The sequence below is a fragment of the Heliangelus exortis genome, chromosome Z, assembly GCF_036169615.1.
Source record: "Heliangelus exortis chromosome Z, bHelExo1.hap1, whole genome shotgun sequence".
Taxonomy (NCBI): Eukaryota; Metazoa; Chordata; class Aves; order Apodiformes; family Trochilidae; genus Heliangelus; species Heliangelus exortis.
In genome coordinates this window covers 47921037-47936453 of record NC_092454.1, presented here as the reverse complement: position 1 = coordinate 47936453, position 15417 = coordinate 47921037, and the positions used below count along the sequence as shown (strand labels likewise).

The window sequence follows — 15417 nt, the reverse complement described above, 5'->3', positions numbered from 1 at the left end:
AGCTTTAGGTAGAAGTGCATTAGCCAACATTATGCTGACATTAAATGTTATTTACTCAGGATTTTTGATACAGAGGAATTTGCATAAGTTTCTCCCTATTTCCTTATCCTCTTGTTTCAGTGACTGCATGGCAGGCCCAAGAAGACTAGTCACTGCTAGGCATTACATACAGTTTCCACTAAGCTAATGTTTATAAATTTGCTATTAATGTGGTTGGATTCATCTACAAGGTATTAGAAAAAAATGGGTAAGTTTTAAACTATTAGACACCCAAAAATAATAATTAAAGGAAGGTAAGCAACTTCACCCTGGGGAATAAATAAATCCCTCAAATTAATTGTAAAGATTTAAAATTTAATAAATAAAATGCAATGTGTATTTAAATCTCAATTCTTGCCTTTCCTGAGCATCACCAAAACCTCCAGCAGTAATTACAATTTATGCCTTTCAAATATGAGGCTGTAATTAGGGATTAGAACAGTTATTAGAACACTAGGGATGCAAGATTGTGGATTGTGTGAAGTGCTCTGGAGCTGCCTAATACAAAGCAATCTGCCCTTCTGGAATGGGGAAAGCATCCCACAGCTCTCTGGCTGAGAGGAAGAAGGAACAAAGACAATGGAAGAAACACTACAAAATCATTGGGAATGTCTGTGGAAATAAGCCAGCTCAATACAGATATTCAATATGACTCTTAACTCTGACAGATCTGAAACTATTGTTTTTATCAAAACTGCATGCTAAGTTTAAGGGAGAAATTTCCAAGTGCACAGGCATTAACCTCACATTGAGTTAGAAAATGGAGTCAACACCTTGCATAGCAGTCACACCCTGCATAATTCTAGATACCTTTCCTGCATGGCCATCATCATCAGGTCCTTCAGAATCTGCTGCACTAGAAAAAATGAAACAACCTCTACTTTACCAGTGGTGGACTGGAGAGAATACTCAACCAGTACATCCAGCAACAATGCTATGTACACATGTAATCAGGGAGGATTATATGCTTTCCTTTCAAGCAAGAGCCCAGCAGGTGTCTGACCTGCAGCTCTGGCAAGGAGTGGACAAAACACACGCCTGGATGCTGGGTTTACCTGATGTGCTTCTTTCCATGCACTGCTTCTGCAGGTCCAGGCTCCTCAGCTCCTCTGTGCTGGCATATTTCATGACAGAGTTGATGGAGGTGAGGGTGCTGATGAGCTGCGAATTGAGAGACCCAATCTGGGAGTGGGGCTCCCCAAAGGCTTCTGCCAATTCACTGTAATTTTCAGCAAGCAGCATCTGCTGTTCCTGCAGCAGCTTCTGAACACGCTCAATGTAATGATCCAAGCCTGTTCTCAGCTCAGGTGGAGGCAGAGGGCTTTCCAAAAGACCACTCATGGGCTCACACACCGACTCTCCACCAACACCGATGCTCCTGGTGCCAGCTGGCACAACTGGCAATGGAGGGGGTCCGCAGGCAATGCTCCTCATTTTAAGGCCAACCAGGTAGTTCTCATGAACATTAATCTGCCCAACACCACAGTCTTTGGTTTTTGTTGCAGAGGGCTTTTCAAAGCCAGGGTGGCTCGAGAGCAAGGTGCCCACCCCAACAGAACGCGTTTTAGCGGAGGCGTTGATGTCCTTCACCCGGCCATCTCCTACTGCCACGCTTCTCATCTCCAAACTCTCTGTGTTGGTCTGTTTATCACAAACACTCAGAGAAGTGTTTGTGCAGCAGTCCACCAAGGAAGCCATCTCTGTGCTGGTGCCCTGGCTCACCATCTCCAAAGCAGTGCTGGTTTGCTGGCTTGCTGTAGAAGGCACGGCCATCACTGTTGCCTCTGCCCTGGCCACAGCCTCTGTGGCTGTTTCACGGGACACGTGCTCCTTGGGGGTGCAAACCACCACATCCACTGAGCAATCCCCACAGCCCACAGACCTCACTGCTCCAACCAGACGTGCTGTCAGGAGGGGACTTGGCACGCCTGCCAGCTCCTCCGTGTTGATGCCTGCCTCACAGACGCTTGTCTGTGTGCCCACTGCCTTCTCACACAGCTCAGCTGACCTCCCCGTGCCCTGCTCTCGCACCTCGGCTCTCTCCTTCACCAGCCACTGGCTCATCAGCACCTCGGGGCCCACAGCCACACTCTGCATGGTGGGTCTGCAGGAGATGCCGATGCTGCTGGTCTGCAGGTGGTTTCCCACTGATGAATCAGCAATGTCCACATGGTTTCCCACCATTTGGTCTCTCATTTGTACCACTGCCTCCACCATCTTGCTGACGACACAGGGCTGAGCCATCATAGCTTTATCCATTTTTTTCCTGGATCCAGCTGCCTGCAGCTCCTGTTTTAATTTGGTCATCTCCCTGTCATGGGTTGTTTCCTTTAACTGAACCTCTAGTCTATAAATCTTCTCCTTAAGGGCTTCAATGGTCTGCTGTTGAAGCTCTATCTCTTTCTCAACCTCTGTAGACAAGCCAAGCATGGCCTCTGTAACCCCAACCCCAGACTCTCTCATTTCTTTCTCTGTCCCCACAGATACTTCTTTGTGTTGCCTCGCAGATCTGTTGTATATAACCACATCGTTCATGTTCTCATCAGCACCGACCGCAACAGATCGGGCTTTTTTTGTCAGGCTTTCTCTGTTCACTCGAAGGTTTGCTGGACTTTCGTAGTTGCTGTCCTGGATTTTTTTCTCCAAGGCTTGCATCTCAGCAGTCAGCTGCCTGAACTCCTCTATCCTCTGGGAGCTCTGCTCCATGCTCTCCACCTCTTCCTCACAGTCTATATACAGTTCTCCACCCCTTCTCACCTGAGATATGTGTTCCCACTGCTCTGCATTTCCCGCACTGTAGGATCTCTTCCTGAAACCGTACATGTCATTTTGAGTGGCTTTCCTCTGGTTTTTGAGTTCGGCCATCATGTGCCTCTTCTCTTCCTGCAACACTGAAATTTTGACTTGTAGCACAGGAATGGTCTTGACTTGCTCCTCGAGCTCCTTGAGACGCTTGAGGGCAACTGCCATTTGCTCCCTGATGTGCTGCAGATGCACTGGGCTCACATTGGTCACTGGTGTGGATATTCCTGAGCTCATGGGGCTATGACGAATAGAACTGCCCAAGGAGGAGCTGAGGCAGGCACCATAGTCACCGTTCCCCTGATATCCATTCTGCAGATGCTGAGACATGTGTCCAAACCCGCTGGATCCCACAAAAGAGGGGAGGGAGCTCGTGGAGCCCATGCCTCCAAAGCTAGAAAGCCTGGGCCTGCGGACATCTCCAGCTGTGACTTGCATCATCCTCTCCTGCTCAAGTCGCCTCCGTGTTTCCATGAGGGTTTTTGTTACATGGAGGTTGTGCCGAGGAGGCTGGGGAGAGAGAGGAGGAAGCTGCTTACTCTCAGGGACAGTTAAGTAGGAAGGAGATGCTTCAAAAGAGACCAAGGGTCTTGCAGTGACAGATAAGGTTACTTGACTCCTTGCTGCCAAACAAGACTGCTTGTTCTCATCACTGTTTGATGAAGAGAGAGACTCTGTGGAGGTCCAGCCACTGCACCGGCCACCAGAGTTCTTGGTATGTGCCAAGGCTGGTATGATTTTCCTCTTCTTTCCAATGTTCAGTTTCTTAATGGTATTCCCCTTTTGTATATCATCCACGTACTTCAGAAAATCCAAGTCTAGCTGGTAGCCATAAGGTGTTTCCACGAAATAGGGGTCTTTCCGTCCTTTCTCACCTTCTCCATTTATAACAGCTTCCTCTTTTTCTGCAAAAGAAGACACAAAATCAGCATTGGAAAAGAAACTGTCTCAGTAAAGTACCCACTGAAACACAAGCGCAGAGAGATGGGCACTCACAGCATGCCAGAGGCAGAAACTGCTGCTGCAGCTCAGTGGGCAGACCAGCTTTCCGCTGACTGACCCTCAACACTAAATCCCGATTAACTTTTAAAAAGTTAATCAGTAGGTTTTCAAATGCTGAGAAGCACACAACCACATAAATGTGTAGACACGCATACACACAGATAACGCCTGCTAACAAAGGGGCACAGAAGTGGCACTGCCAGTAGCTCAAAGCTGTCCTTCCCCCAGTCCCTCCCGTCTTCCTGTGTCACACCACGCTTTCACACACACTTTGCCGTCTCGTAAAGACCACGGGATTACAATGTACCACACGAATCACCCGGAGACCAACTTCTCTAGCGGGTGCGTTTGAGCAGGCAGTGGGAATTCTGACCCTGCTCCTTATGCAACTGATGCCATCACACTTTACAGAGATCTGCAGCTGTTTTATGGCTTTGGGAACTGCTGCCGCAGGAGCTGCAATACCAGTTCGCTCTCACCTCAGCTCACATTACTTCCACCAACGCCTCTGCCTCTTTCATTTTAAACTGCACAAAGACCCCAGCAACAAGACAGGCAGGCAGCAGGATCCCTCTTCCAGCAGGGCACCAAATCCCACTGCTAATGGAGACCATCACCTTGCATGGGAGGAAAACCTGTCTGCCCTCCAGGCACAGGACTCCCCACCTGTCCCCAAAGCAATCCAAATAAACCTTCACCAGATCTGCTGGGCTTTCTTAGGCTGAGTATTTATATACGCAGCACTGTCATTACAACCTGATCACCCCTATCCCGCTTGAAAAAAGAAGAGAAAAAAAAAGAGAGAGAGAGAAAGAGAAAAAAAGAAAAAACAACTGTTGCAAGCTATGAGCTGGAGGAATAACCGAGGCCGGCTCTCTGGTTACCTGAATTAGCCACACGCCTCTGCCCCCATCCAGCAGATTTTCCAGCCACGTACGGCCGTCCCAACTTCATGTGTCACACGCCAAAGCCCAGCCTCCCTCCCGGCTCCCTCCTTCTCCCCATAAGGAAGAGGCCGCCCCCCGGCGCAGCCCCGCACGCTGGCTCCGCCGCCGAGCTCCGCCCGTCCCGCCGGTGCCCCCGCCCGCCCCGTCCCGCCCCGCCCGAGGTGCGGTTCCCGCCTCACGCCCCACGCCGCCGGGCACGCCCAGCCCACGCCCGCCCCACGGGGCGCAGCAGCCTGCTACCGAAGCTGGAAGCGGAGTTGGGTGTTTGGTTTTTTAAAAGGGGAGGATTGGAAACCGCGTCCTCTTAAAGGAATATACGCCTCGGGAGGTGTGACGGAGAGAAAAAAGAAAGCAAAGCAAAGCAAAGCAAAGCAAAGCAAAGCAAAAAAAAAAAAAAAAAAAAAAAAAAAAAAAAAAAAAAAAGACAGAAACTCGCGATTTACGGCAACTGCAGGAAGTGACTTAATGTTGTACTAAAAAAGGCTTAGGAGAAGGGGAGGGGGGGGGAGGAAAAGCTCCTGTTTTTCCAGTTTCCTTAGCATGCTTAAGAAAATCCTTGTCTACAGACAGTGTAACTGCTTTCACGGCGATCATCTACGCTTTTGGCTGCCACAGGACACCTCGAGCGGTAGACAGGAGGATGCTGCTGCAGGGAAAACGTATCCTCCCCCGCACGGTGAAAGAATAAAAGAATAAGATGGAGACACAGACACAGGCACATGGGAGAGCCACAGAAGCAGGGCTGACCCGAGCGCATTGCTATGTAGGTCCTGTAGTGTGGACAGACCGTTCAGTGGACGAAACCACCACCACTCCCAGATGACATGTTGTTTCTGCTGAAAGACCAGAGTCTCAGTATGCTGTGGTATTTACTTACAGATGCACTCAAAATAGCCATCTAAATACGGGAGTGGAAGCAAAAATACATGCATACCCACATACTTTATGCACATTGGGCACACACAGCTCCTTCCAGCAGGACAGTCTCAATGTCAGGCAGAGAAAAAACCTCCAGGACTCCCACTAACAGGGAGAGAATGAGACAGGGCATACTCTCTGAATGACTCCTCTTCCTTCCCAGACTCAGTGCTCTGTTCCCAGATTCTCATCTTGGCTGCATTCCCTACAGACAGAAAACTGTCCTTTCCACACCCTACAGCTCCTCACCATGGGCTGGTCACTGTTACTACCTGTCTGCCCTCTAGGTTTGTCCCCTGTAGTCTACTGGTCTCCCAGTCTTCTTCCCATGCCTTGGATTTCTCACCCTTTTTCTTTACTTTCTTTCATTTGCTTTGCCCACCAGTTCTAGCTCAAAATCTCCTTATAGTCTCACCCCTCATCCCAGGCTTGTTTCTAGTTAGTTCACCCAGCTCACGAAACTTCAAGCTCCATTCATTTTATCTATTCTCATATTTTTCCCAGTTCCTTTCCTCTGCTTAATAAGTAATGCATCTTTAGGAAAAGCATTCATTAATAAAGCCTCTAAAAAGACATGCAAATCTCATGTGAATTCACAAGAGCCAGAATGAAATCTCAGATACGTTTTCTTCATGGCGTGGTATGAGAAACCTATAAAAAAAAATACTAATAAAAGCATGATCACACTGACATTGAATCCCTTGCTAAACATCTCCAAAACACATGCAGGCACCTCATTGCTTCAAATAAAGTTCCTTTGGTCCTCAGCTTAATCAGGCAGTACTGCCAGGACACAGCTCATATCTGCCACTCCATGAGCGTAAGACTGTGTGAAGCTGACTGCCTACTACTTCTCCTTAAAATAACAGTGAGCACACCACCAACACAGTCCCAGTATTATGAGTTGATCTCTGGAAACATTTTTTGATATGTTAAGACAAATGAGGATCAGGCATGCAACCCACCAACCACAACACAACACTGATGCAGCCTGCAGGAGCTGCACCAAGCCTTTGTGCATTTTGCTGTCTCAGAGAAAGAACCAAAATGGGTGTGCCTGTTAAATATCAAACAAAGCAAAATGGATGGCTCTTTTCAAGCAATAAAAATAATTGTGTTGGGTCCAAAAGAAAAAATAATTATAATTAAAAAAAATAAACACCTGATAAGGGTATAGCCCTTCTTCCTTCTTCACAGCCCATGGGTCCTGGATGAAGCATCGATGCCCTTGATGCCTCACTTTGGTGGGCAAGTACCAAGTGCTACACAAGCAGGTACCTCAAATTAACCTTAGAGGAAGCTGTATCTATTTGTCCTTTAGCTAGAAAAGCAAGCCTTCTTGCCAGACCCTTGAAGAAATTCCTACCCTATTCACCCCCAACACACATGGAAGCATTGCAGCAAATACAAACACAAACACTGTTGTTAGGTGTCTTGTCTCATCCATGGGGACTGGTAAAATTATAACTATACCCCAGACTCTACAGTAGCTCAGGTAAACATTAATCATCTCATTGTGTTACACTGAAGCAGACATACATACACGTCTGTGAAAATGCTGCAGATCCTCCTGGTTTATTCTGAAATGTTTTAAATGCAACAAGACACAAATACATCATGCTTTTAGGCCAGCACCTGTGAAGCAGAACACTGTGAAGCACAGAGGCCTCATTGTGGCAGTGTTATTAATGGCTTTCTCCAGAAGTATGCAAAGACTTAATCTTCCTCTCCCTGCTGCAGGACAACCACAGGCAGGACACAAGCAGCGCTTCAAAAATGCACTCTTGAATTCTCACCTCCTGCGCTGCTGGGACTGGCTCTGGCCAAACACTCCAGTCTTGCCAACTTCCATTAAATTATATCCTATCCAGTGCAGTACACAAGAACATCAGTATGTTAAAATATTGAGTCACCCCTACCAGAGTCCACACTAATCATGTCTGCTTCTAGACCAGGAGAACTGGAAAACAGTAGATGATGTAGCTGATGTGCTTCAAGTCTTCTGACGGAGAAAAAGCAGTGAAATGTTTGTGTGAATGGGCAGACAAAGAGTTTTCCTGTAAGCTAGGAAAACTTAATTGTACAATGACCTTAGAGGGTCCAGAAAGAGCACAGAGAAACAACTGAATTTTAATTTCTGAAGCTGAACGTCTAAGGTGCTTTGAAAAACACAGACATCACATCTAAAGCCTTCTCTTCCCATCTGCTCTAAGGAATTTTTAGCTTGGATCTGACTGCTATTGAAGAAATCTTTTCCACTGAAATAATGTTACGAATAACAGAGTCTCCTTACAGAGTTATGGCATAAGACAATTCATGAAGAATGCTGCAGAGAAAAATACATAGACAATAGCTGCAATAACTGGAGTCAACCAGGACTTACATATGCTCAGCTTCAGTTTGAAAGGTTATCTGGGGCAGGAAAAAAGGAGATAAAAAAAAGAGTTCTGACTTTTTGATTCTTTACAGCAACAGATAAGATATCCATGCTTTTCCCCTTCTCCTCTCACCCCGGTACTAATTTTGTTCCTTTCTTTTTCTGCTCTTAAGCCTATGTAAATATCAGCCTCATATCCTGGAAAAGGCCCAAAACACATGAGAATGAGCACTAGCTTGAGAAGAAAAAGCTGACTGGAATAATTAACTTTTTTCTTTCATTATGCTTTTCAGTTGTTAGGATTTGTATGCAAGCTAACAACAACAACAAAAGCATTTGGAAAATAGACCTAAGCCTTGCAGCACAGTCATATGATCACCTTTCTTTTGGTGATCAATATACAGAAGATGCATGAAATTACCAGGGTAATTTGCTATTGCTCAGCTACAGCTATGCCTGGAGCAAATAGGAATTAACTGCTGAGGCACTTGCAGCTCTAGGGTATGGGGTACTACGGTCCATACCGAAATCCAGCAGGATTCTCCGGTTATAGAGGAATTCCATTACTGCATGTTTTACTGACAAAATAAATCACCAGTGTAAAATATTTGCTGCAAACCTAGTCTTGAAAAAAAAAAAAAAATTTATATGGTTTTCAGATTACTATGTAAAATTACGTTTTCAATACCCCAGCTGGAAAGCTGACTTTTAAATCTTACATCTAAATACTCAGTACTTTGAATTGGGGGTTGTAATAAAAAAACGGGGGTTAGCAACTTCCCTGATAATAATAAGAGAGAAGGACTAAAGCTACAACACTGCATAATACATATGTTTCTATTTCAAGATGTACAAGCTTCAGCTCAGATATTTGTGGTGGCAAATTCACTTCACAGAATTCACAGAGGTGAATTAAGGACACCATCTTAAATCAATGAACATAAGCAGCAGTAAAGCTGAAGAAAGATGGTTCAGAGGATCACTGTGTTTTAATTGCACTGTGAACACTAACACGAGGGCACTGGGCTATGATGCCTAATTTACCACACCACATGGGTAAAAGGTGGCATTTTAAGAATGGATCTGCTGTCTTAATACCCTGCTCTTTCTGGCAAATAGGACCACTACAGAAATGGAAGAAAAACTCAAAACAATCACACCCACTATGCAGATGCCATTAAAAGTCTTTCCACTGAATTAACTGGTCTCTTTCATTGACTTGATCAATGCACAGTGAAAACAGTTTCTCACACTGTTATGTTCCTCTGAACTCAAAAAATCTTAGTTGCTTAGCATTATACTAGCATTATCATTATAATAAAAACTTAATAAAAATTGCAATTGTATAGCATTATAGCAAAAGCGAGCCCACTTTCACCTTGGTGTTGGTGATCAGATGGACGCACTAGTCCCACTGTTACCTCCTCCTGAAGAGTGAATTCCTAAGCTGCAAAACCATTTCTTAACTTTGTAGAATACCCTCTGCTTTTTTTTACTTATTCGTCTCCCTTTGCTGCATGCTGACAACTGTTTATAGTTACAATAAGCAGAACATTTTGGTATCACACAGAAAATGCTCAGAATGCTCACCAACCTGCTACCCAAAGGCATATAAAAATACATATAGAGTGAATAGCCTTTTTGGTATTAGGAGGGTGTCTTTCAAGGTCATGTTACACTTTTTTACAGTATTAAAGGTTTTATTTGATATGGGAAAAAAGAGACACCTACAAAGTATGTGTCTGAATGTTATAACCACAGCTAATTTTTTTTTCTTAAGCTGAAAGTAAAAGCCACCTTAAAAAACCCAACACCTCCTAACCTTCCTTAGGCTTTTTAATATCTAAAACTTTTACTTCTAGAATCTCTGAACTAAAAACTTGCACCTCAAACAGAAGTTAATTTAAAATATAAAATACAGGCAATAAGAAAGTCATTAAAAATTAATTTACCCTGAATAAAGGATTTATTTTGTTTATGAGAAATCTATTCCTGGGGAGAAATAGAAAAGCACAACCTAATGTCCTGAGAGCAACTGCAGTATGCTCTCTCCTCAAAATTCTTCCATACTTGAGGCCAGTAATAAATCTCCTTTACCGCAGCTCTCACCACAGAGGAAAAGCTCTAGATCTGGCAGTTCTGTGCTGGGACATCTTGTATGTGCTACTAACCATGGAAACTCAAAAGTAAGAGGCTGGTCTGTTTTGCCTCCATGGCAGTTTCTGACTCATGAGGTCCCAGGGGAAATAACTGTGGCTGTCAGGAAGCAGAGCATGAGTGGGAAGGGACAGTCATCAGCTTATTCTGCTAACTGCCCCACCAGCAGCAGGGAAGAGCACAGCAGACACCATGGGGGGGGGGGCTGCTGGTGGTGGTGTGAACACCACTGCCACCTCTAGGTAGAAACTACTCTAAAAACTTGGGCAACTTGCTCTCCCAAGTGACTTGTGGGTGCCCTGTGGCTCCGAACATGACCAGCAGGTCCACTATCAAGCAAGATGGAAGCAAGTGCTAGCCTTAGCTGCACTGCACTGATGCATTTCCCAAATCATCTTCTGCCAATGGCACTTTAACCAATCTGCCAAGTCAAGAAATGTATCTGAGCAAGAAAGACCTTGCCTTACATTGAAAGCAAACACTGAACCAGTGAGGAGGGCTTAGGTGGCCCAGACACAGAAAATGTTCTCCCCTGAAAGACACTCATTTCTTCACAGCAGAGTTATCCTTCTGCTCTCAAGGTATCACTGGGAAGAGGGACAAGATGCCAACAGTCATCCTTTACTTTCAGTCTTGAAACGGGGGCATCTCAGTCCTGTTTCCTTATGTTTTAAAAACATATGTCAATAAGGCAACTCCAAATAAGTATGAATTTAATATTTTCAACCACCTGATTCTACGTGTTTTTTCACCTCGCAGTATTTATCTGCTTGAGAAGTGCCATTCATCATTTCCTGAAGCATGTGGCTCATTCACGTTCAACTGTGTGTTCACTTACTGGTTCCAGGTACATTTGTGACAAATGAAGAACATTTAAAGACACTTTCCAAATCAGACTAACTCAGGCCTAGCAAAATAATCCAGATTCTGGCAAACAGTCGGTACCACTGACAAGCTCCTTGCACCCTGGGAGAAAGATATGCAATGTGATCTACCAGACAAAGAAGGAAAGCAGCTCAGTTTCAGACCACCACAGCCCTCCTTTCCAAAAATACATCCAAATATATCTGGGCTGTTTCAGCCAGCAATGCCAATGAATGTGAGGCTGAGTCCCAGTGTTGGTAAGGCACCTTGTTGTCTTCTGCTGCACAGGAGAAACGCTGAAGCTCTGTTACGTCCTTTGCCAACCCTTGAAAATATGGCCTTACTCTTCCAACAGTACATCAGGCTCCGTTGCTTTACACCACTTCATTGTCACAAGAAAAATAACATGGAAAAAAAAAATCTCAAAGACCAAGGCTTGCATCCACACAGTCAGATGGCTTCAGAAAACTAAGATAGAGGGCTGGCAGAGCAGAAGAGGAGCAAATCCCCAAATGCTCCTCTTCCTTCCTCACTCATCCAGTAAATCTCCCCATGAAGCCAGGTGTTTGCCTGAAAACATAATTTAACACAACCATACCTCAGTGTTACCTGCTGAAGCCCAACCAAAGAAGGCTGTGTTTGCTTTCTGGCCAAGAACAACTGAATCACAAAACCAAAATATTTGGATTTATACTATCAGTACCCTCCCATGCCTATAAATCTCTGAAGTGGTGAGAAGTAGAGAACAGATACATAGGGCTATTGTAACAGGAGTAACCATCAGGAAAGAACATGGTCTCGTGGGATATAAACCTGCCACAGAATATTAAAAATGATTTACAGTTTCAGTTTGGTCTTATAGCTGTGCATAGAGTGGAAAAAATGGGAGAACTGTCTTCTGCAAGAATAGTTCTACAAATATTTGTGTTTATGAGTCCTGGAAAGACACTATTTTGTCACATGCTTATCTCCTTAAGGAATATGGTTTATGCTGCATAATCAGTATGATACTTCAAATACCGGGAATTGTTCCCTCCTACTCCTTTTTGTATTAATCTAGTACTGATTTCTTCTGTGAGATAAGGAGTGTGTTGCTTTCCAGATTTTAAAAAGCATAAGGGACTTGCATTTTCCAAAACCACTTTTTCTCTGCACTGAAAATAGTTGACTGATCAAGTGCTTTTCTCTAACAAGTGAAAAAAGTGCTCAGCAGAGAAAATACAGATAAGTCACCATTAGAATTGATTCTTTATGCACATTCTAAAGAGCTAGAAACAGTGGCTTATAATTAAAGCTATGTATTCAAATCTAGAAACTTGATGGGTAACAGTTACCTTTCTGCCAGTGAAATGATGCCTGACAGTGAGGAAGTGTTCCCTTCACTTGAGAGTTCACAACACTGATCTCCCACTAGAAAACATACATTTGTTGAAAGAAACAAACTACTCTGTATGTAACAACAAAAACAAAGAGCTGCGTGAAACCACAAGTGCAAACTCCCTTCAGACAGCAGCCACTGCAAGACAACCCAGCTAACTAGGTGATGTTAAAAAAACCAAGTCAAAAAAACCCCATACAACAAAACCCACAATGAAAAATAATCATCCCAACTTAATATCCTGAAAAAGAACACTGAGGGCTGCTTCTAGGTGTGCTAGCCTGGACTACCTCCGACCCCCTTCCCCAGCTTGCCCTCCGCATCAGCAGAGGCAGCCGCTGCACCTCACCTCTGCCCCCAGCCCCCCTTCGGGGGTCTCACTCACCGATCCACACAGAAGCAAATACTTGGACATCACTGCCGCTAGTTTTTCAGGAAATTAAGCCTGAAACACATTTTCCTTTGCCTTAAAGGGAGTGCGTATTCCTGACACATCAGCAGGCAAGGAGCCCAGAGGTTGCTACAGAGCATTTATTTATACTCATTTGGAATTTCCTGAGACAGCCCCAGCCCGGCAGCCAGCCCAGCGCAGCACCAGTGATTTCCTTCACGGCACTTCAGATACTGCACAACAGTTCCAGCTCCCCAAGGGTTAAAATGAATGAAACGGGCAGCAGGGCAAACAGAACTGTGCCAAATGACACACTAAAAAGATAATTTTGTTTTTTCTGATGAAGACAGATTTAATTCCCAGGAGGAAATAAAAACTTCAGGTGACTTCTCTCTCACCAGTTCTCTCTTTCTCTCCAAGCTTTTCACCCCCACCCCCCTCATTTCTCACTCCCACGGACAGATTGAGAGCACAGAGAGGTTCATTGATATAATTTAGGCAGAACAATTACCTCTGTTGTAACCACCACTGCCTGCAATTCTGCTTGTGTTACATCCAATCTGGTTTTGTTTACTCTTCTCAAATGCAAGCTATAATTTGATGGATAAAAATAAAATTTAGTATAACGTTGCAGGCACAGCTTGCTTTTTTTTTCTGAAACAGCCAAAACACAAGACATCTTTCATGCTAGTACAAGCACTTCTGAAATGATGCACACTTATTTTTTTCGTATTCAATTTTCTTGTCTCCACATAACACAAACTGTTCACCCAGGTAAAGGTAATTGAGATTCCAGATGCAAAAAAGGTCACTTCTCAGCATCATAGAGGCCCACCCTCAAAGGCCTCAGATCTGTCTCTCTTCACCTCTGCTTTCATTAACATTTGCTGCAGTATAGCCAAACAAGGACTGCCAAAGTGACTGGGCAAGGGGAGACACTAATTTAACAAAGATAACAGTCCTAAGACTTCACAGGACTAAAGGAAGAGAGTCTTGTTTTACCATGCCTTCCATCCAGATTCACAGGAACAGTTAAAGATACATTTTTAAAGAGAGTGAATCTAAACTACTCTTCTAGTAGACTGGAAGAGGTGTGCTTTAAACAGAATGGGATCCTGCACTGAAATGACAGGAAAGACGTCCAAGTCTTCCACAGGGCCTTCAGCCAAAATGGCACAGACTTCCAATAAAAGAGTTTCCTGAACATGTCTAATGGCTCTGGTGGTATTTAATATGAAGCAAAGCAATATTTAATACTTACAAGCATCAGGTTTTGGACTGTAAACTATGTCCTGCCCTTTAGGTAATTTTACACTTATTTCCTTGAATTACAAGTCATAGAGGCATATTTTATAAAACATGAGCTCCTCCTAAAAGAAGTCTGAAGAAGGTACCTAGATGCAGCTAACTTCCTACATATATGGGCCACAAAGGTGCTGAATTTTATGGTTTTTGTCTCTGCTCCTACCATCCTATCCATAAAGAAAATCAGAACAACCCTTTGGGAACAGCTTTTAACCATGCTTTGAAGTTTCTCCAATGAGACAATGAAATTGTACGGCAGCTGAAACCTGACCCATGCTTTCTGTTCAAGGAAACAAAACCAAAAATTTAGCCCCTGAAACACTGCCTGGAGCCTGCAGCCACTGTACCCTGTTTGAGTGCATTGTACCCTGTCGCCTGCAGAGTGACTGACCAGCAAGGCGAGGACAAGCAGGGTAGCACAGGATGTTAAGAGATGGGCAGCTGTAGCCCTATCAACAGATTCTTCACACTAGAAAGAAGACAACATGAAAATACCCATTTACTGTTCTGCTGTGAAAAAACTGTGACATCCAGGATAAAGTATGAGAATAGAAGGTATGGCCAAAACATCCTCCTCATTAGTTAGAATTCTGCTCAGAGGAAAAAAAAAATTTAAAAAAAGTCCTCAAACACTAGATGACTTCATTTTTCTAAAAATAGACATCATGATATCCTGTTTAGTGAAGAACAAATTTTAGCAGCTGTCTCCACATCTGTTTATCATTACCCTGTGGTTTCAAGGGCTTGACATCTGAATGAGCCCTGCATCAAGTCATGCACCTTCTGTGGGCTTTCCTCAAAGCTCAGTCAACTCAGCAGAGAGAAAAAGGCCTACCACTGGTGAAAGCAATAACCCATGATGTGTATCAGCACTTTGCCCCTTGTCCAGCATGTCAAATATGGAGGCATATGTCTGGGTTGGCACCAGTAAAGCCTAAAGGCAAAGAGCACATGCCTATTTATTCTCTTGACCTTTGATACCACTATGGTGCCAAATAAACTCATTCGGCTACTGTTTGCAGTAGAAACAAAACGGAGGTCAGAGCACAGCTCCCCAGTGACAAAAATCCTGACCTAGTCCACAACAGAGTGAATATAATCTTGGGGCAACCACTCAGCTTATGAATTCTCATCTAAAGAGCCGGTTATATCACACCGTTTCTGAAGCCAAAAGTCAGAGAGGGCACAATGGATTTGTGAAAGGCAATGGTTGAAACACAACTCTTGAAAACACTTC

At 44.2% G+C, this 15417-nt stretch overlaps 1 protein-coding gene across 14 annotated transcripts in view; it reads right to left on the bottom strand.

The window, feature by feature from the left end:
* KANK1 (KN motif and ankyrin repeat domains 1) overlaps positions 1-15417 on the bottom strand; it is a 124012-nt gene that overhangs the window by 23153 nt on the left and 85442 nt on the right. For 10 of the 14 annotated variants that reach the window (XM_071731515.1, XM_071731516.1, XM_071731517.1 and 7 more), the window contains one exon: positions 1095-3746. In XM_071731515.1, coding sequence (XP_071587616.1) covers positions 1095-3746 — 2652 coding nt within the window. Of the gene's footprint in view, positions 1-1094; positions 3747-4150; positions 4564-4727; positions 4812-12869; positions 13006-13386; positions 13461-15417 lie in introns of those variants that run through there. The other 4 variants (XM_071731528.1, XM_071731527.1, XM_071731514.1 and 1 more) reach the window with 4 other exon arrangements.